Below are 22411 nucleotides of genomic sequence, written 5' to 3'. Positions count from 1 at the left end.
GAGTGGCCATGTGCCCAACTGACACTTAGAGGTTTTATTTTTTTTAATTAAAAAAAAAATTATTTTTTCATTACAGTCGACATTCAATATTATTTATATTAGCTTCAGGTGTACAGCATAATGATTAGGCAATTATATAATTTTCAAAGTGATTAAAAAGAAATTTATGTCCTGTTTCTAAACAAGTAGAAAGAAGGCTTTTTTTCTGTGTTTGCCCCTTCCTAGTTGCCTTCAGGTCAAAATAATCCTTAATATGAAAGAAGTGGCATCTTTTAGTGTGACGTGCATATTCTGATTCCCTTCGATCCAAAGTTTGGAAATTAAAAATATTAGCAGTAATTCTATGACTGTAACAGTCGCTATCATCTATTGTTGCCTTTAAAACAAGTAAGCCAATTAGGTTCTCTTTAGCAAGTATCTTATGGAGATGTGTTGAGATTATGCAAACATTTGATTTTGATTTTTTTTTTTGTTATAGGTGAGAGTATCTTAATTTGTAAGAACTCTGAGAAATCAAAAGGCATAGCTTTACTTCAGGGATCTCTAAAACCTGTTTGCAGCTGTCTGCGAAGACAAGGAGGGGAAGAAGTCACTGCAAGCATGATAAGAGCTATTCTGGAGGTAAGAGTCTTCACTAAATTACCACTTGCTCTTCTGTACCTATCATACAATGGTTTAACTTTAGTATGTGAAAAATCTTAGCTTGTATTTCTTTACAAGGTTATTTATAGCCTTCCCAAGTCTGAATCTCTTCTATTTTGTACAGTTATTTCCTGAAATTTAATATAGCTAGTGCTGTAACAATCCATTTCAAAACAATGCATTAAAACCCAAATGCCAGATGGTTTTTATTTTTTATATATTGTTTATAATTTTCTAAATTAAAAATAAAGGTGACAAAAATGGACCCTAGTTCCTCCATCCAGATTATACCTGTTAACTTTAAAATAATATCAAATTATGCCCGGCGAGCATGGCTCAGCGGTTGAGCACCGACCTATGATACCTGTGATCCAGGAGACTGAGGCTCTATTCCCGGTCAGGGCACATGCCTGGGTTGCCGGCTCGATCCCCAGTGGAGGGTGTGTAGGAGGCAGCTGATCAATGACTCTCTCATCATTGATGTTTCTATCTCTGTCTCTGTCTCTCCCTCTCCCTTCCTCTCTCTGAAATCAATAAAGATATATTTTAAAAAAAATAATATCAAATTATAAATCACATGATTGGAAGTTTCAAGCAATAAGGAAAGATTTAGTGTGAAAAATCAAACTTTCTGCTCAGAGTCCTCAAAGGTAACCTTTTTAAAATGTTTCATGTATTTATTCAGAAAAGTGTTCTATTCATATACCAGCAAGTCTTGCTATTGACTTTAGCAGTGGTGCTGGGGGTACTGGTGCCTGTGCTCATACTCTTCCTTATTTTTCTCTATCTCTCAGTTAAATAAAAATAAAGAAGTATTGATAACATAGGGTTGGTAAGGATGAAGAAAGTAGGCACTCTCATACACTGCTGAAACTCTTTTGGAGGATAACTTATTCATACCTACTAAGATTTAAAAAAATGCACACCACCATTTATCCAGCAGATTTACATCTAGGAATTTTACCTAGGAATTTATTTGTGAAATTATGTCAAATTAAATGTACAAGAACGTTTATTATAACATTATTGGTAATAAGAAAAAACTGGAAACAACCAAAATACCATTAATACTAAATAAATCTTGGAGAAACTGAGATAACTCTTTAGGATGATTTGGAATGCTTCCAACATGTATTAAGCGAAAGAAGGCAAGTGGCAAATCAGTACATATAATTGAACAGTTGTGGGAAAATGATATCCGCAAGACCCAATGGACTTCATCTTTTTCTACACCTATTCCCAAACCCTCTTCTGGGTAGGGAATATTCCATACTAGTGAAACCAGACAACAGTGGGTCCAGGCTGCCTGTCACCACTTGAGTCAATTAAGCAGAGACAGGGTTGAATCGTATTTGAATTAGAATAAATGAGCATTTATTCCAACATTGCTGGCAGTATGGGAGAGCAGTAATGGTCATCCATGAAAATCTGCTCTGCTGCCCTCCCCATAAGCCAGCTGCTTATATTGGGTAGAAGCACAAAGATTACATGGGAAAGTAGGAATTACAGGTATGGGGAAGTAGGCAAGGCAGGCTCCTCAGGGACTCCAGGATGGGTGCCTCCAGGACCAGATTCCAGGCAATGTGGGCTGGGGGTTGCAAAGGCCAGGTGCCTCTGGGATTCCATGATTTCAGGAACAAGGTGGTTAATCTTTCCCCAATGATAGGCAGTTCTTGGAAAAGGAGAATGGACCGCATTCCAAGGGTAATTCCCATGTCCTGGGGCATACAACTCCCAGCCAGGTTAGAAAGTGCTTTTTGTTTGTTTGTTGTTGTTTTTAAAGTTGAGTTCTTTCAGTAGGACTTTAGATTCTTTTTTTTCTTCCTCTTTTTTCTTTTTAAAAAATCTATCTTTATTGATTTCAGAGAGAGGAAGGGAGAGAGAGAGGGAGAGAGAGAGAGAGAGAGAAACACCAATGATGAAAGGTTGTCATTGGTTGGCTGCCTCCTGCACGCCCCCTCCTTGGGATTCAGTCCGCAACCTGGCATGTGCCCTGACCAGAATCGAACTGCTATCTCCTGGATCCTAGGTCAATGCTCAACCGCTCAGCCACTCCCGGCCAGGCAGTGCTTTTTCTAATTAGAACAGAACAATCACAGTTAACAGAACATGATTAATATTTCTTAAAACTATAGCTAACATTCACCATCAACAGAGCATGATCAGCATCTCTGCCCCTAACACTAGCGTTTTTCTATGCCCACATATTTCAGAAGAAGGATGAGAAGAATTGGTTTGTTTGTTGGTCATGAGCCATCACAGCCTCCTTTATATATGTTGTTAGTTTCCACATTTCAGGTAGATAATGATTCACTTATTTTCCTTGATGAGAAAATGTTGTGTCTACTTTTCAGGAAAACTTTTCCTGTTGTCAGTAGATGTTATCTACATTTATAACAAATGATGATGGAAGAGTTAAAAAAGAGTCTCTACATTATAGATGCTGAGAATATTTTAAGAGAACAAAATCACTTCATTTCTTTTATATCATGAGGGTCTGCATGTCTTATTAAAAAGTTACAGAAAATTTCAAACCTCTTGTAACAGATAATAGTTGGTGGAGTGGCAAGTACATCACAAGATATGCAGACTTATGCTTCTTGCACATTTTTGGCTGCAAGTATGAAAGATGGGAAACAGGGAATTCAGAAAAATCAAGATCCTGTCCAACTTGGAGCAATTGAGTCCTGTGTAATGTGGCTACTAGAAAATGAGTTCATCCAGACTACTGAAGCTAGTGATGGAACAGAAGGTAAGGTAACTATGCTTTCTCAGTTTCAATTTACTCACTTTTTTCATCTTTAGTGACTTAGAAGGTGTGTGACTGATTAGTAAGAGGAAATTGGTTCTTCAAGCAGTATAAAAGGAAACTGATTTTTCAATGCGTGTATCAACTCATTTTTAGCAAGTCAGTGTTGTATTCAGCAACATCAGATAATTAGCACAGAGCCTGCTTATAAAAAATTTATGCATTGGCCAAGAGTCTGTTTGTAAAATTTATCAGAGCCTAAAAGGTTAATTACAGAATACAAAAAGACAGTGTGTTGTTTTATTTTCAGCATCTGGTCCTTTATTTTCCCACCCCCTCACCCAAACCAGGAAAGGTGTATCATCCGACACATCTTGGTTCGGCAACTCTCTCTTCCTCACTTTCTCCAGCTGATACTTTAGATATTTTTGCTGATCTCCAAAGAGCAATGAAGGGCTTTGTTTTAGAGAATGATCTGCATATTGTCTATCTGGTAAGTTCTGTTTTCTTCACTGTCATATTGGTGAAAATGGGAAGAAATATGTATACATATGTATATGTGTGTGTGTGTGTGTGTATGTATATGCCTGTCTCTATCCCCTGCATGCCATTTCCACCGCCCTTCCTAGATAACTACTTTCACTAGTTTTTGGTGTATCTCTTTTGTGTTTCATTTTATAAATATTTGCAAATGCTTATATATATTGTTACTGTATTTCTTATACAAGGGATGATATATTATATACATTATTTTGTATTTTTCTCTTAATATATCTTGGAAATCACTTCATATCAGTTCATGGAGATTTTTTACCCTTTTTTTATATCTGTATAACTCCATCGTGGGTGTGGATATACCATTGTACCCAATCAGTTCTCTGTAGTTGGACTTTTGGGTTGTTTCCAATATTTTGTTATGGTAAATGATGCTGCAGGTAAAAAACTTTGGTGCATATCTTGTTTAGTTTTGATGGAGGAGCATCTTTGGAAAGACTCCCAGAAGTGCTGTTGCTGGGTACAGTGTAAAGGCGTATGTGATTTTGGTTTTGTTAAATTGCCTTCTATAGAGTTTGCATCATTTTCCAGTTTTACCAGTGCTTTGAAAGAGTGCTTATTTTCCCGTAAACTCATGAACAGAGTCTATTGTCAAGCTTTTGTATTTTGAGTGGTTTTAATTTACATTTTTTACTATGAATAAATTGAAACATTTTTTCCCATATATTTAAGGGCAATATGCTTTTCCCCCCTATGACTTGTCTGTGACTTAAACTCATTTTTTATTGTGATTTGGTCCTTTTCTTGAGTTGTAAAAGTCCTTTTATGTATGAGGGAGAACAGTACTTTGTGGTATCAATTAAAAGTATTTTTCTCCTAGTTTTTCACTTGGCTTTTGACTTTGTTTATTGTTCGTATAGCATTTTTTACAAATGTAGCTGAATTTATGAAGTTTTGAATCAGAAGTATTTTTCTTACTCTTTTATCAGTTTTTCATAATGTCTGTCGTGACAGCTTCATTTATTAAAAGGTTAATTTACACACAATGACAAGTTTTTTCTACAGCTTTTATTTTTTAATTTTTCCTTCAATTTTTATCTTACGTACTAATTTGCTTTTGTATTTAGATATCTCTAATTTCCATTTGCTGTTGGGTATATTTCTGATTCCTTTGTTGATCTGACAACAGACCAATTTTACCAATTTGTACAGTAGTACCTCTGTTTTAATTAAAAGCGTTTATTGTATGTTTTATCTAGTAGAGCTAGTTGTGTTCATTGCTGTCCTTCTTCAGTGCTCACAGGTAGTCTTGCTTGCTTACCTTTTAATATAATATCACTTAAAACTAACTAGATGTTTTCCTTGGTATTGTTAAATTTGCACATTAACATGGAGAGGAAATGACTGCCATCTTTTTTTTTTTTTAAATGTTGATTGGCCTTATTAATAAAAACAGATGTTTCTCTATTTCTTTAAGCCTGTTTTTGGACTTTCAAGAGTATTCTGAAAATTTTCTCAGAGAATTTGATTATTTAAAAAAATAGCTTTGTTGCAATGCAATGCACATAGCATCTCATTTAAAGTGTACAAGTCAGTGATTTTTAGTATATTCAGGTTTGTGCAATCATCACCAATGTCTGACTTCAGAACATTTTATCACCCCAGAAGGAAACCTGTACCCATTAGCAGCCACTCCCCACTTTCTTCCAACCCTCTCATCCTTCCCTAGTCCTGGGCCACCACTAAAATATGAATGTGCTTTCTGTTTCTATAGACTTTCCTATTCTAAAAATTTCATATAAATGAAATCATATCGTATGTGGCCTTTCACTTAGCGTAATGTTTTCAAATTTCATGTTCCAGTATATATCAATTCTTAAGTCCTTTATATTGCAGAATAATAGTTCATCATGTGGATATACTACTTCTTTATCCATTCATCAATTGATGGATGTTTGGAATGTTCTCGCTTTTTGGCTATTGTGAATAACACTGCTGTGAACATTCACCTACAAGATTTTGTATGGACACATGTTTGCATTCTCTTGGATATTTCCATGTGAGTAGAATTGCTGGATCACATGGTAACTCCATTTTTAACATTTTTAAGGAGCTTCCAAACTCCTTAAAAGCAGCTGCATAATTTTACATTTCCACCAGCAATGTATAAGGGCTCCTATTCCTGCATATCCTCTCCAATAATTGTTTTAATCTGTCTTTTAAAATATAACCTTATGGGTGCAAAGTACTACCTCATTATAGTTTGGATTTGCATTTCCCCAAAAGGCTAATGATGTTGAGCATCTTTTCATGAGTTTATTGACTATTTGAATATCATCCTCAGAAAAATATCTATTCAGACCCTTTGCCCATTTTTAAATTAGTTATTTTTTTATTATTGAGCTGTAAGAGTTCTTTATATATTCTGGATACAAGTCCCTTATTAGATATATAATTTGCAAATGCTTTCTCCCATTCTGTGGCTTGTCATTTTACATTTTAAAAAATGTGTTTTAATTTTTCTATCACCATTTATTCCCTCTGCCCTCTTCTACCTCCCCAACATCCCTCCCCACCACGATCGCCGCACTGTTGTCCAGTCCATGAATTCTTTCTCATTTTTTTTCTTCTTTTGCTTAATCCCTTCACTCCCTGCCCCAGCCAGAACTGTCTGCCTGCTCTTTATGAATTTGTCTCTATTTTGCGTAGTTCAGTTTGTTCATTAAATTCCACATATGAGTGAAATCATGGTACTTGTCTTTCTCTTACTGGCTTATTTCACTTAGCATAATGTTCTCCAGGTCCACCTATGCTGTTGCAAAGGGTAACATTTTCTTCCCTTTTACAACTGAGTAGTATTCCATTGTGTAAATGTCCTACAGCTTTTTTATCCACTCATCTACTGATGGGCACTTGGGCTGCTTCCGAATCTTGGCTATTGTAAATAACGCTGCAATGAACATAGGGGTGCGTATATTCTTTTGAATTAATGTTTTGGATTTCTTCAGATAAATTCCCAGAAGTGGAATCTCTGGGTCATAAAGCAGTTTCCTTTTTAATTTTTTGAGGTAACTCCATACTGCTTTACACAGTGGTGGCACCAGTCTTCATTCCCACTAACACTGCACAAGGGTTGTCTTTTCTCCACACCTACACCAACACTCTTTGTTTGTTGATTTATTGATGATAGACATCCTGACAGGAGTGAGGTGATATCTCATTGTGGTTTTAACTTGCCTTTATTTTAGAAAGATAGTTTTCCTTTACATAAGATTCTGGTTTGACAGTTTTTTTCTTTCAGCAGTTTTAATATGTCATTTCACTGCATTCTGGCCCCCATTGTTTTTGATGAGAAGTCAGTTCTTTTATTGGGTTTCCCTGGTATATAATAAGTTTTCTTTTGCTGCTTTCAAGATTTTCTCTATTTTTGGTTTCTTATATTTTAGACTATGATGTGTCTGGGTGTGGATCCTTTTGCATTTACTCTACTTGGAGTTCACTTAATCTCTTAAGATATGTAGATTAATGCTTTTCATCAAATTTGGGAAGTTTTTAGCCATACTTTCTTCAAACTTTTTTTGGTTCCTTTCTGTTTTCTTCTGGTACTTTCATTATGCATGTGTTGGTGCACTTAATGCTTCCCACATTTCTCTTAGGCTTTGTTCATTTTCCTCCCTTTTTCTTTCCTTTCAGATTTCATCATCTCTATTAATATACCTTCATGTTAGCTGATTCTGCCAGCTTACATATGCTGTTGAGCTCTATAGTGAATTAGTTCAATTATTGTACTTTTCAACTCCAGAATTTCTATTTATTTCTTTTTAAGAATTTCTATTTATTTCTTTTTAAAAATCATATCTTTCTCTTTACTCATTGTCTACTTAATGAGACATTGTCATTAGACCTTCCTTTATTTCATTAAGCCTGGTTTTCTTTGTTCTTTGACCAAAATTATAATGTCTGCTTTGAAGTCTTTGTCTGATATTTCCAACATCTGGAACCTCTCAAAGGTGTTTCTTTTGCCTACTTTTTTCCTGTGTTTGGTACATACTTTTCTGTTTCTTTACATGTCTCATAGGTTTTCTTTTCTTGCTGAACCCAGGACACTTTATTTTATTTCAATTTTTTAAAAAAACATGTCTTTATTGATTTCAGAGAAAGGAAGAGAGATAGAAACATCAATGATGAGAGAGTCATCATTGATCTACTGCCTCCTGCATGCCCCTCACTGGGGATCGAGCCCTCAACCCAGGCATGTGCCCTGACCGGGAATCAAACAGTGATCTCCTGGATCACAGGTTGATGCTCAACCACTGAGCCATGTCTGGCCAGGCAAACCCAGGACACTTTAGATAATATATTGTAGTAGGTGTGGATATTGATTCCTCCTTCCCTTCACTCTTTTTATTTTCGTGATTCTTTCTTAGAGAGCATATAAAATACTTAGGATGCTTAACATCAGAATATTGAGATTAAAAGTGTCTGTGATTAAAGTTCTTGGAGTCTGTAAAATCTAGTTTGTATACTTCGTGGTCTCTTTTTCTCTTGGCTGTGGGTTGTTTATGAATAAATGAAGTTTCCATATAAATGAGGTATTATCACATTTACAAATTTTTTTAAATTCTGAGGCTTTTGTTTTTAATATGATATTTACATTTACTTGTTCCTTTTGTAATGCAATAGTTTTAGCTAATGAATGATGCTTCTTCCCTTTAGGTTACACCTATGTTTGAGGATTGGACTACTATTGATTGGTATCGGTTTTTCTGTTTATGGGAGAAGTTGCCAACTTCTATGAAACGGGTGGCAGAGCTAGTGGGAGTTGAAGAAGGGTTCTTGGCTCGCTGTGTGAAGGGAAAAGTAGTAGCCAGAACTGAGAGACAACACCGACAAATGGCCATCCATAAAAGGTAAATATCAAGGAGCCTGGACTACTTAGTATTTAAGACGGCATTAGATATGCAGTAGTTGTCCAGTTTATTTTAGTCACTTTCATTGTCATTAAAGTCAAAGTTTTGGCTGCATATAGTAAAACTTTTCAATTTACTGTATTTACTGAATTTATTAATATATTAGTTTGTTCTTTGTAGTTTAGAAGCTGTTATATATGAAGACATTTTATGATAGAGCATTCAATTACTTCTCCTCCTTAAAGAAAATGTGAGTCAGGATGCTTTAAGGAAAGGAAGGATGCTTCTAACAGCCTTAGAAATGATTCCTTACCAGTAGGGAAGAGCCAATTAAAAGATTCAGCTGGGGAAACTGCATAGGCTTTTAGCTTTTTTGAAATATAATACAATTATTTTTTCTTAAAGCATTAGTCTCTAGTATGTTATTTACAATATAGTCAAGTATAAACTTTGTAAGGGTTTATATACTTGAATTATTTCTGGTACTGTTGCCTTTCAAATAAAAACTGTTCTTTATACTCAAATTCTGTTATTTTATTGAAATATGATTAAATGATCATATAACTGTGTATCAAGTGTTGTTTTAAATTTCTGTGCTATTACAAGAACCAAGTCTTATTTCTTGAAATTAGTCAGCAGTATTGAAACACGAAGGATACCTTTTTGTTATGCAGATACTAAGTTCTATGCTATAGTACTAATATATGTCAGAATTTACAAACATTGAGCTCAATATTTGTCAAATAATCCTATATCTTATTAGCAATCTTCTCAGAGTGCAAACCTTCTCTTGCCTTTTTGGTTCTTACTTGTTTTGCAACATACGTTGTACCTTCATAGTAGACATAGTGATCTCTCATCATACTTTTGGTGATTTACTTTCCAGGTTTTTTACCAGTCTTGTATTATTAGATTTAATCAGTGAAGTTCCCTTAAAGGAAATTAATCGGAAATACGGATGCAATCGTGGGCAGATTCAGTCTTTACAACAGTCAGCTGCTGTTTACGCAGGTCAGTTAAACAAGGACTTCCACATTTATTTAAGACTGTGGTTTGAGGTCAAGTTGAGATTACTTTTTTTTTTTTTTTTCAAATTCCTTTTGATTGTAGTCTTCTCTGAAAGTGAGGGGATCGCCCTAGTGGGTTTGGCTTAGTGGTTAGATGATAGGTCTGAGGACTGAAGGGTCCCAGGTTTGATTCCAGCCAAGAGCATGTACCTCAGTTGTAGGCTCCATCCCATGTCCCTGGTCAGGGCGAGTGCGGGAGGCAACCAATTGATGTTTCTCTCTCTCTCTCTCTCTCCCCCTCCCTCTCTCTCTCCCTCCTTCCGTCCCACCCTTCCACTCTCTCTGAAAAGCAATGGAAAAAATATCCTCAGGTGAGGATCAAAAAAAAAAAGTGAAGGGATCATGTCAAGCCATAATTTTTGTAGTCTGTAACATCATCAGGACACCTTTGTTTCCTGTTTTTTCCCTTTTTTATTTTTCCTGTTGCCTGTTTCAAGAAGAAACAGATGCGAAGTTCTCAGTGATCTCCCTTTTTTAAATCTAGTTACTGATTAATACTTGCTATTGAGGAGGATGTCTATGGAGGGGTTTCTGGATTTCTGCCTGACCTAAATTATTACCTCTTCTTTAAGGACACTGTAATCTTGCTTAATAAAATTAAACCTATATTCTATAAGCTAGGCAAACGGGGAAGTTATGGGTCTGATTTTACTAAGACATCCTTACAATTCCTTAGGAAGGAAACCCTGGGCTGCTGGAGGGTGTGAGTATTGTGAAGGTGTGTACATGTGAAAGAGTACTGCAGAAGGATGGGGGTGGGGTGGTAAGAAAGGAGAGACTCACCCTTCAACTCACTGGCATCAAAGATCACAGATTGCCGCTAGGGTTAATGTTCTCATAGGGAAGTGATTTTCTTAATGACTTGGCCCTTGGCTGCTCTGGCCTCTTTATTTCAAGAGTGTCTAGCCATTGAGCTGGGCAACCTTTCTTTGAAGAAAATATAAATGGGAGCTTCACTTTTTAAAGTTTTCTCAGTACTTGAATATTTAAATCAGCTCTCTTATTTTCCTCTAGGTGGAAAGAGTCCCTTATCTGCTTTTAAGAGTTCTTTCTTCCTTAAAAAAAAAAAAAAAAGGAAGAGAGAGTAAAAGAGAGGAATGAACTAGGGTGAGGGCTTTTTGTTTTGTGGTTATGTGCTCTGCCTTAGTGTTTTTCAAATGTCAAGTACATGATTCAGAATAAATGAGCCCGCCCTGGCCCGTGTGGCTCAGTTGGTTGGTGTGTCATGCCATATAACAAAAGGTGGCAGGCTCTATTCCCTATCAGAGCACATACCCAGGTTGCAGGTTTGATCCCTCATCCGGGCATGTGCAGTATGCAACTGATTGATGTTTCTCTCTCACATCAATGTTAACTTACACCTTGGACCTGTTAAACTTTACAACTCTCCAGGAAAAAAGGAAACAATGAAACAAAAGTATATCTAAAGAAATAGAGTATTGATCTATAAAGAATTTTTAATTCAATAAGTATTCTATGCATATTCCAGGGATGATTACAGTGTTTTCCAACCGCCTAGGCTGGCACAACATGGAACTACTGCTTTCCCAATTTCAGAAGCGTCTTACATTTGGCATCCAGAGGGAGCTGTGTGACCTTATCCGGGTGTCCTTACTTAATGCCCAGAGAGCCAGGTTCCTCTATGCTTCCGGCTTTCTTACTGTGGCAGATCTTGCCAGGGCAAATATTGCTGAGCTGGAGACTGTTCTGAAAAATGCTGTGCCTTTTAAAAGGTAAGAGAGTCCCTCTGTCTGTAGAGAGTTATTAAATTGAAAAATCATGTCAATTTGTATATAATAGATACTGTATTAAAATATTTTTCTCTTTGATAATATGACATATTTGGTATAAGTGGAAGAAAATGTGGCTGCTTTTTCCCCTTTAGGATTACTTTTCATTTTTTATACTTTTAAAATATTTCATGACTTAAAAGACATTTCTGAAAGTATCATAATCCTCCCCTAGAAAGACTGAGTAAAGGTAAGTTACCAGTGCTTTCTGCTTTGATGGATTTAGATTTTCAAAATATATCCAGGGCTCATCTTAGATTTTCTTTAGGCAAGAGCACTTTATGTTATTTATTTATTTTTTAAAATATGTTTTTATTGATTTCAGAGAGGGAGAGATAGAAACATCAATGATGAGAGAAAGTCATTGATTGGCTAACTCCTGCCCGCCCCCTACTGGGGATCAAGCCCATAACCTGGGATGTGCCCTGATCGGGAATCGAACCGTGACTTCCTGGTTCAGTGGATGCTTAACCACTGAGCCTCACCGACTGGGCAGGCTAGAGCACTTTAAAATATACTGCTCTTGAATATTCTTTGGAACATTAGTCCCTCAAAGCAATTGTGAGAAGAGGATTCCTTGACTGTTGTGCATATGTGCATAACCAATTTATTAAATGGATTGGACTCAGCATATAATCAAGGAATAGCTTAAATATTTTCTCAACCACTGTTCTTTGAACTCACTCTTATATGAAACCTCAGCCAGATCCTATTGCTATTTAGGCAATTATAGGTTTTAACAGTTTTATTTTCAGGTATTAAAAATTTGTTCTAAATTTATAAAAGGGTCAGTCTCATTTTCAGTTCAATGTTTCATCCCTCACACTCAGTTTAGGTCTGACACAGGCTCTGAAACTTGTAATATGTGTGGGAAGGGATAGGGGATAATCAAAGGAGCAGCCTCTCTGTCCCCCAGTGCCACCTCACATTATGACTCTGCTCTCTGCATTCCCCCCTGCCCCCCCAGCTATGGCTCCTGTGGGACCCTGGTGCCACATATCCTGTACCCAGCATGGCTGTGGGGGTGTAGCTACCTCTACCTAGATTTTGAATGATGGAATTGCCTGGAGTCTTAGGAATGCAACCCAGGGAGAAAACTGCCATAGTACAGGGCCACTGTAGAGTCCTCACTAGGGCAATACTCAGTGGAGCTGTAGGGCCCAGGTCACTCCTGTGACCCCAGGCCAGAAGAACAACTGATGTGTGATTTTTGTCACTTTGGGGTGTGCCTCTGTGATGTGTTATTTTGTCACTTTGGGGCATGCCTCTGGCTGCAGTCTACTTGGAGTATGCTTTAAAACCTTCTTATGAAACTGTTCTCTGGAGCCTCTGATTTTTACATAATCTTTGGATATATGCATACTTGTTTAGAAATATATGCCGCTGAGCCACACCTGTCCAGGCAACCACTGCCATTTCTTTCTTCTAGTCTCAACTCTTTACCGGTTTCTACTTTCTTTTGGTCACTCTATAGTCTCTTCAAATGTTTTTTCCAGAGTTCATATTATGTAGGAGGATCTGTTTTCAATGAAAGTTTTATAAGCTCACTTTTTTTAGGTTTTTATGTAAAGAATCTGTCTTAGTGAGCCTTTCCCTTATTATTCTATTTAAAAATTGTAGTATCACTCATCCCTTCTTGGTGTTTCATTTTTGTGGACAACTCTTATCATCAGTTGACATAGACTATATTTTAATATTTGTTTGTTCTCTGATTTCCCCAACTAGAATGTAAGTTCTATGAAAGCAGATATATTTTCCTCTTGTTCAGTGCTACTTCTTCCATTCGTAGGACAGTTGATGCTTAATAAATATTTGTTGTATTAATGAATCAGTGCATTAATTTGTTTCTTTTCCTATCTTTCTCCTAGTACCCGAAAAGCAGTCGATGAGGAAGAGGAAGCTGTTGAAGAACGTCGGAACATGCGAACTGCTTGGGTGGCGGGCAGAAAAGGCTTATCAGGAAGGGAGGCTGCAGCCCTTATCGTAGAAGAAGCCAAAATGATTCTCCAGCAGGACTTAGCTGAAATGGGAGTGCAGTGGAATCCACAATCCCTTTTAGATTCTGATACACAATCATTGACCAGCATTAAGTCAGAAGCAAAGGAGCATAAATTTATACTCCAAACTAAGAGGCCTTGTGAAAGATTAACATCAAAGAAAAAAAGTAACACAGTGTTTAGTGATTCTTCTGTTAAGGAGTCACCAAATAAAGTGCGAGATTTAGATGAAGATAAAGGCAGAGAGCATACAAATTCCTTTTCTAATCAGTTTCAGGATGGGAATCAAGAACGTCAGCTGCATTCAATTTCTAGAGCAAGAAAACGGGCTTATGTGAATATAAGTAAAGAGAAGCTAGAAACCTCTTTGAATGAGGGAAAAACAAGCACTAAGAAATTTGTTCAGACTGTTTCATCTGAGAAAAGAAAAAAAGCTTTGAATTTTAGTTCAGAAAAGATGAGTACACCCTTTCGATCTTGGAAACATAGTAAGCATCTGAAACGATCCAGAGACAGTAGCCCTGTGACAGACACTGGGATGTGTAAAATTGATTTACAAAAACAGACTAATCTTGCTCATTGTGAAGATTCATTTATCTTAGAGGAAAAGAATATGGAATTTAGAAGTCCAGGGCCATTAGCTAAAAATGCATCATTCCCATCACAGACAGAGCAGAGTCATTCAAGGAACAAAAAAATAACTAATGATATCCTTGTGGAATATTTTACCACAGGATCCCAGAGTAAAAAAGGGACTTGTGAAGCCACTAGTGTGGTTAGTGAGAATGGAAGAGGGTTAGCTGTCAGTGAGTCAGACAAAATAGACAAAGTGCTGATACAAAATGGTTCAAAAAACCAGAATGTTTATGCTAAACACCATGGTACCAATCCAATTAACCCGTGCCCGGAGGAGTCTGATAAACAGACAAACACCTATACCAAACAGAAAAGAATAATAGAGAAGCTAATGCCTTGTGATACAATCAGTAGTTATATAAATAGAGACTCAAATGCTATTATCAAATGTACAAGTGTAGAGTTTAATGCTGAGGAAAAGAAATCAAATAATCTTCAGATATCTGGAGATAATATAAGCAGCACTGAGATACCCAGTGGAGTACATCTACCAACTGGAGCGTTCGGTAAATCTAAAGATCATCAGGAGGATTTTCTAAATACCTCTAGAATACAAGAAAAAACAGATGTTTATGCAGCAAAAAAAACTAAAAAGAATTGTGTCCTTGACTTAGGGTTAGTTTCTTGTGATTTTGAAGATAGTTTCTACCTGGATACTCAATCAGAGAAAATTCTACAACAGATGGCAACTGAAAATGCTGAACAAGGAGCAAAGGACACCAACCCGGCCACAGAGATAATGCAGAAGGGCCTAGACAAACAGAATTCGAGCTCTGTTCAGAACAAGATTCACACTACTGTTCCTGGTGAACCACATTCTGCAGGAGTGATAAATACAGATCATTTGGAGCTTAAGACTGTAGATACTGTGACACAAAGCACTGATTCACATGGGGTTGATATCCTGACTCCAGAAAGCCCACTTTTTCATTCTCCAATATTCTTGAGGGAAAATGGCCCTTCTTTCAAAAGGAATGAACTTTCTGTTACTGACTCCCAATTAAATAGTTTTCTTGAAGGTTATCAAACACAAGAAGCTATGAAACCACTTATATCTCTGGTTCCTCTAAAGAGAACTCCCACTGATACAGAAGTAGAATGTCTGCCAGTTCCTGAAACAAGTTTGAATTTGAGTGATAGTTTACTCTTTGACAGTTTCAGTGAAGAATACCTAGTAAAAGAACATGCACCTGATGTAAGAGCAAAAGAACCCCTTTCTTTTGAAGTAATATCAGACCATTTCAATGATTCTCTGTATCTACAACCAGAGGGCCCGATTAAATCAAATATGGATGGGAATCAAGATAATAAGCAGCAGTTGACTTGTTTCAGTGATGAGTCTATTATATTTTCAGAAATGGATTCTGCTCAGATGGTTGAAGCTTTGGACAATGTAGATATATTTCCTGCCCAAGATAAACATAATACTGCAGTATCTTTTGGGGCATTAGAACTAAGTGATCCAGTTGGTAATGATTATCCCCAAAGAGAAGTAACTGGAGGAGATAAGGATGAAAGGTCTCAAAAATCCAAATTAACTGAGGCAAGGGAAAGCAATTCAATCACATGGTCAGGATCATCATTTGATTTAAGTCCAGGACTGCAAATGATTTTAGATAAAGTATCCAGTCCTCTAGAAAATGAAAAGCTAAAATTAACCACTATAAACATGTCTAATTTGAAAGGAAAAAATACAGAGTTAAATGACAAGCAAGATGTGGTTTCAAATTTGGATCCAAATCAAGTGCAGGGAGTTTCATTCTCCCCTGATATTGAAGTAAAAAGCAAGACTGCGGCACTCGAGAACAATGCTGGTCATGGTGACACCCCATCACTCTTGCTTTGTAAAGAAAATGGTATAGTTGATGATAATGGACTCATTCCTCCTACACCCATTCCAGCATCTGCTGCTAAGCTCTCATTTCCAGGTATTCTTGGGACGTCTTCTGGAAAACTTCAGAAAACTAGTAGTGTTTTACAGCTTGGTGAAAATTATTTATTTGGCTCACTTTCAGATATTAAAAATCATGACTTAAGTCCAGAGAGTAGAAATGAATTAAAAGATGACAGTCCTATTAGAGACACAAGTTCACTGCAGTTATCACAGGATGGATCGCAGTTAACTCCAGCCTCATGCAGTGCAGAAAGCTTGACCATAATTGATGTAGCAAGTGACCAAACTCTCTTTCAAACGTTCATTAAGGAGTGGCAATGCAAAAAGCGATTTTCCATCTCACTGGCTTGTGAAAAGATCAGTAATTTGACATCTACAAGTGCTACTATTGGTGGTAGGTTTAAGCAAGGTAAGAATTAAAAACAAGTTTTTCACATTTATATGTAAAATAGTGGATTGAGGCGGGACTGAAATTTTCCAGTATTGGATATTAAATGTAATAAATTTATTCAAAGTTTAATAAATTTCTCTTATGTGGGTTTACATGTAGAACAGCCTTATTGTTCAGCACAACTAGATTAAATAATAGTTGCTCTCTATTATAAGAGATGGTTGAACCCAAGACACATGGGTGGGAGAGCTGAGCACTGAAACCAAGAACTCAAGCTGGGAGACTGAAAAAAATACAGACCACCTAAGTACTATGTATTCCTCTGGCTCTGATCTACTTTTGTACCTGGATGATTAGGCCTGTGTCTGCCTCCTTTCAAGTAGGTCAGAGATCTAATCTAAACAGCTGTAATCTAAACAGCCGTCCTACAGCAGCTCGCAAGCCTAGGTGACCTGTCAGGAGTTACAGATCGGTGTTGTCTCCTGGGACACTGATGCAATGGTCAAGCTTGTTGCTGCTGGGGCCACCACAATTGGTATGGCTGATTCAGGAGCGTATGTTGGAACAGTGTTTGGTAGCTTGATCATTGGCAATGCCCGTCTCTGAACCAGCAGCTCTTTCTCTTATGCTACCTGGGCAGTGCCCTTCCTGAGGCCATGGGGCTCTTCTATTTGGTGGTTGCCTTCCTCAACCTCTTCAGTTCCTGAGGCTTCATGGAGGCCCCTGCTGCTTCAGCTCCAGGCCATGGCTGGTGCTAGTGCATGCTAAGCTTTACCATTAAACAACATTTTTCTTTTAAAAATAGCATATATGTAAAATACATAATATGTATTAAATGCTATTACATAATATATAGAAATATTAAAATATAAATTTCTAAAAGTTAAGATAGATACTTTGAATATATCTTAAGTGTGTGTATATGACGATGGTTATTTATCATCAGTGCTCATGAATTATTTTCTATTAAACTATAATTTCCTTATTTGTATAATCACAAAAGTACATAGCAGATAGGTAGGCACTATATTTTTCACAATGTACATTAGCTACACTTTCCAATACTTATCTCAAGTAGAACTTGCACCTCCACTGATAGTCATGATCTTAAAGCCTCACTGAGCTCTTCCAGATTTTGAGAGTATTGAACTGTTTGGTCAAATAATGCCCCGTATATTCCTGTCTGTCTTCATGAAAGTAAGGGTTCTGTATCATAGGGAATAGCTGTATTCAGCTTGACAACCTGTTGTGGAAATCAAGCATTTGATCAGATTTCTTAAATTTCTGTATTTATGAATGAATTTGTTCATAAAGGTCTGAGCGCTTGTCTGATCTTCAGTTCATGAAGCATGTGTGTTAATGTGAAGTTTTATGTACTTTCAGTGTTGACTAGTACATTGCAATTTTCATTCAGCACATAAAATTGAGCACATTTTCTGTGCTAGAGGTTAGAGGGATAAAAATGTTTACTTAAATTTAACAAACATGCTCCAGTTATTTTCCAGGTATTGGGGATGTAATTATAAATAAAGTAGTTTGGTTTTTTGGAGATGTCTTATTTTAGGAAAAATGTTGACTCCAAATAAGAAATCAGACCTAATTCTTCACTAAGAAGTAAGACCCTTGATATTTGTGGAGTTGCTTAGTGTTAAGAGTTGCTGAGTTCACTAAACTTAAATTAAAAAAGAAAAAAATAGAATTGCTGAGTTCACCACAGAACCTTTGCAGTGTGCAGGTACTCTATTTCTGCTTGATTTATAGAAATTCAAAATGCAACTTTAGTCAATACTCATTTTAGTCATTATTATAGATCTATTTTAAGAAATTTTTGGTAGATTTTTCATAGTGGCAGTTATCTTAATAATAACTTAGTAACTTGATAGTAAGCCTACAAAGATTTTACGTACACTTAAAATGACTATCCTGTAAATTTTGCCCATCAAATTTTTTTTTAAATTATTATCATTGTTTTAATGTTCAATTTAATGGTTTTATTTTTAGAGATTTTTTAACTATTTCACTTTTGATTTACTTAGTTAGCTCCCCTCAGGAAACTCCTATTAGAGATGATGGGTTTCCTGTTAAAGGCTGTGATGACATCTTGGTGATTGGACTGGCAGTATGCTGGGGAGGAAGAGATGCCTATTACATTTCATTGCAGAAGGAACAAAAGCATGCTGGTATGTAATCACTAGTCTGCAAAGTCAGCATACTATTTTAATGTAGCCTCTATGAGATAGTGACTTGTTTGTTGAGAATAATTTCCTCATATTTACCTAGAATTTATTTTAGGATTAAAAAAGGTTTTTTTGGTTAATATGTAAATTATTTCATATATTAACTAGAATGAATGTTTTAAGAAACACCACTTTTACTCCCCTCAGCTTGTCACATGGGACTACTAATACTGTGTTTTCTTCTTGGGGGTAGTGGAGCATTAGGGACTCTCTAGCCACCTTGAGGGTTTGCTTTTGAAGACTGGATCATAGCAGTTTCTTTTCAGACTTCTTTCCTCCTTTTGACTGGGTCTGGAGCTCATCTAGAGGCAGTGATGAGCCAGGCATCTACAGTAATTGAATCACACAGCCTTGGAGAAGTCTTTGGAATGGAAAGAATATGATCTGAAAATACCTTGTGATTATATAGTTGCTGGATACCTAGACAAAATTAATAAGGAAACATTTTAAAGGATGCCATATAATGCTTGTTCCTGAGTAAGCATGAGCTATTTTCAGTTGTTTCGTAGGAAAATATGTTAAGATGAGTATTTACTCGAACTGCTATTTTTAAAGATGTTCCTACTAAATATCCCTTTGAAAGGAGTTCCTTTAAAATTTATTTCAAATTACCTTTTTTGTCTTTAACTCCTCATTCTGAGAAATGTAAATTTATTTTTAGAAATCTTGATATTTAGAATTTTCTCCCACCTAAATAGAGCATTATAAGTCACCTAGTCTAAACCATAATTTTAAAAAATTAATTAGTTAATTTTTAATCCTCACCTGAGGACATGCTTAGAGAGAAGGGAAAGAGAGAGAGAAACATCTATCAGCTGAAACATCTAAACATCTTCCACTCTCACCCCAACAGGAATCAAACCCGCAACCCAAGCACGTGCCCTTACTGGGAACTGAACTAGCAACCCTTCAGTGCACAGGATGATGCCCAACTGAGCCACTTTGGCCAGGCTATCCTGTAATTTTTAGATTATGAAGCACTTCATCTACATAGCCAACATTGACCTTGATAAGGTCATGCTGAATTATTGTTACATGGAACTAGACTTCAAGTCTTTTTCAGTCTTTGCATTATAGATTGCTGTTTCATGTGAATGCATGTGATTTTTGCCTTAAGACTTTTTTTTTCTCTTTTAAGAAATTAGTGCCAGTTTGGCCCCACCTTCTCTGGATCCAAACCTGACTGTGAAAGACAGAATGTGGCATCTTAAATCCTGCTTTCCAAAGGACTCTGATAAGGAACGTTCTGTTATCATCTATGACTTCATCCAGGCCTATAAAATTCTTCTTCTGTCTTGTGGCATCTCCCTGGAACAAAGTTATGAAGATCCTAAGGTTCCATATCTTATTTAATTTTTACACGCTTAAATTTTTTAAATGTTTAGTGTTAATTTTTAAATGACATGGTATTTATTTACCTCTAACCATGCAGCTTTGAGTCGTCATTCCTTTATCCAGTAATCTCATCCCCCTAGAACAGAATATTATGCACCAAAGCTTCAGTGTAGATAAAAACAGAGATGTCACAAATTCCAAGCACTAAAGTTCATATCTTTCCTCAGTGATATGTTAAATTTTTATTTTGGTAGTATGTTCTAAGTTTTCTGTCTTGTAAATTAGAAATGAAAGGAGAACTGTTAGATTTTAGATATACGTACAATAGCAGGATGTTTCAAATGTCCATGAAAATAGAGGCAGGAAGCAGAAGTGTGTGGATGTAAGATGTCCAAAATGATAGTAGTTAGGGGCCATTGAACATAGGGACAAATCGCCTTACTAGCCCCTTGAGAACTTTCCAATGTAATAGCAAAGTATGGTACACTCTTCATAGTGATGACTCTGAGTTTTTAAGGAAAGGTAACTTATGTTGTTATAATAAACACTTAACATTATGATGCATTTTGGGAAGACATTTACTTATAATATCATAGCCCTCAAAGGGATATCTTTTCTCATAGTGGAGAGTGAATACCTGAGGTTTATGGAATATTAATTTTGAGTTGAGATATGATACTACAGCATGTCCTTAAATAACAGCTATCATTCAACATTGTAGGAACTTAACTTGTTTATATTGATTAGCCTACGGTAAAATTGGTTTTGTTACTGTCATTTTGCTTACAGTTGCAGAACCCATGGACAGTGTTAAGTGAGGACTTACTGTACTTGGTTGTAATTATCAATATAATTAATAATACAATGATTTTTAGTTTCTAGTTTCTTTAGCTTTTTTGGTAAAGATTTTCAAGGCAGTATCAGATAAACTAAAAGATACTATCTTTTTCTATACTTCAAGCCAGGCTTGGTTTACATGTGATAAATGCCATGTAGTTTCTTTTTTTTTTCCTATTGAATTTATTGGGGTGACATTGGTGAATAAAATTATATAGGTTTCAGGTGTACAATTCTATAATATATCACCTGTATATTGTGTTGTGTGTTCACCCCAAGTCAAGTCTCCTTTTGTCACCATTTATCCCCCCTTTACCCTTTTCTACCTCCCCTACCCCCCAAATGCCATGTAGTATCTAATGAATATAAAAGGTTGTCACATAATTTTGATGTCCCAGAATCCAAAATGAGAATATGGGTACTATGAGCTTACTCATCACAGATTTATACAGCACTTTTTGCATAAACTACTTGAAATATTCCATAATTGGTTATGTTAATCAAAACACTTTTGATGTAAGAAGATAACTATGAATTTATAAAATATCACTTTTATAAGAAATAGTTGGCAACTTTTACAATAGATTATCTTATTCAGTGCCTCCTAAAAGGGTTCTGATCACCAATTTCTAATGTGGTGTGGGCAGGTTTCCCCACACCTCCAATTCTTTGGGTACCAGCTGGGTGTCCTACAGTTCCAGTCAGTTCTGACATTAGTGTCAGATCCCACAGATTAAGATCTCAGTCCCCAGTAGCAGGCTTGCTCCCTGGCCCTTGTCTGGCCACATGCAGGAGGCAACCAATCAATGTGTCTCTCTCACATCGCTGTCCCTCCCGCCCTTCTTCCCCTCTCTCTTTCCTTTCCACTCTCTCTGAAAAGCAATGGAAAAAAATATCGTCAGGTGAGGATTAAGAAAAAAAAAATCTCAGTCCCACAAGATCCCCTGCCACCTCTTCAGATTCCAGCCGCAAGCCCAGGTTGTTATCTTTGCTTCTGAGTGACCATTTGTAAATCAGAGGTTCCCATGACCCCTCCTTTGGTTTAATTAATTTGCTAGAACAGCTCACACAACTCAGGAAACTAGTTTACTCACTAGATTACCAGTTTATTACAAAGGATATTAAAGGATACAAATCAACAACCAGATGAAGAGATACATAGGTGAAGTCTGTGGGAAGGGGCCGGGAACTCCCATGCCCTCTGTCAGCACCTCTATGCGTTCACCAACCCAGAAGTTGTCCAAACTCTCTACTTTTGTGTTTTTAAGGAGGTTTCATTACATAGGCATGATTGATTAAATCATCGCCCCTTGGTGATCAGTTGTCTCCAGCTCCTTCCCTCCTCCATCTTTAGGTGACTTAGCAGCATTCCAAAAGTCACCTTATTGACCTAACAAGACACCTCTGCATTTCTTACCACTTTGGAAATTC

General features: G+C 36.6%; 1 protein-coding gene across 1 annotated transcript in view; it reads left to right on the top strand.

Moving 5' to 3' along the window:
* POLQ (DNA polymerase theta) overlaps positions 1-22411 on the top strand; it is a 76417-nt gene that overhangs the window by 26691 nt on the left and 27315 nt on the right. The window contains exons 10-18 of the mRNA XM_016199913.2: positions 479-621; positions 3190-3394; positions 3742-3884; positions 8603-8796; positions 9683-9807; positions 11353-11596; positions 13522-16589; positions 18608-18751; positions 19947-20143. Coding sequence (XP_016055399.2) covers positions 479-621; positions 3190-3394; positions 3742-3884; positions 8603-8796; positions 9683-9807; positions 11353-11596; positions 13522-16589; positions 18608-18751; positions 19947-20143 — 4463 coding nt within the window. The remainder of the gene's footprint in view (positions 1-478; positions 622-3189; positions 3395-3741; positions 3885-8602; positions 8797-9682; positions 9808-11352; positions 11597-13521; positions 16590-18607; positions 18752-19946; positions 20144-22411) is intronic.

The sequence above is a fragment of the Miniopterus natalensis genome, chromosome 6 (genome assembly GCF_054644295.1).
Source record: "Miniopterus natalensis isolate mMinNat1 chromosome 6, mMinNat1.hap1, whole genome shotgun sequence".
In the NCBI taxonomy this organism is placed as follows: Eukaryota; Metazoa; Chordata; class Mammalia; order Chiroptera; family Miniopteridae; genus Miniopterus; species Miniopterus natalensis.
The sequence above is the reverse complement of the archived record's forward strand: the minus strand, read 5'-3'. Positions and strand labels throughout refer to the sequence as shown.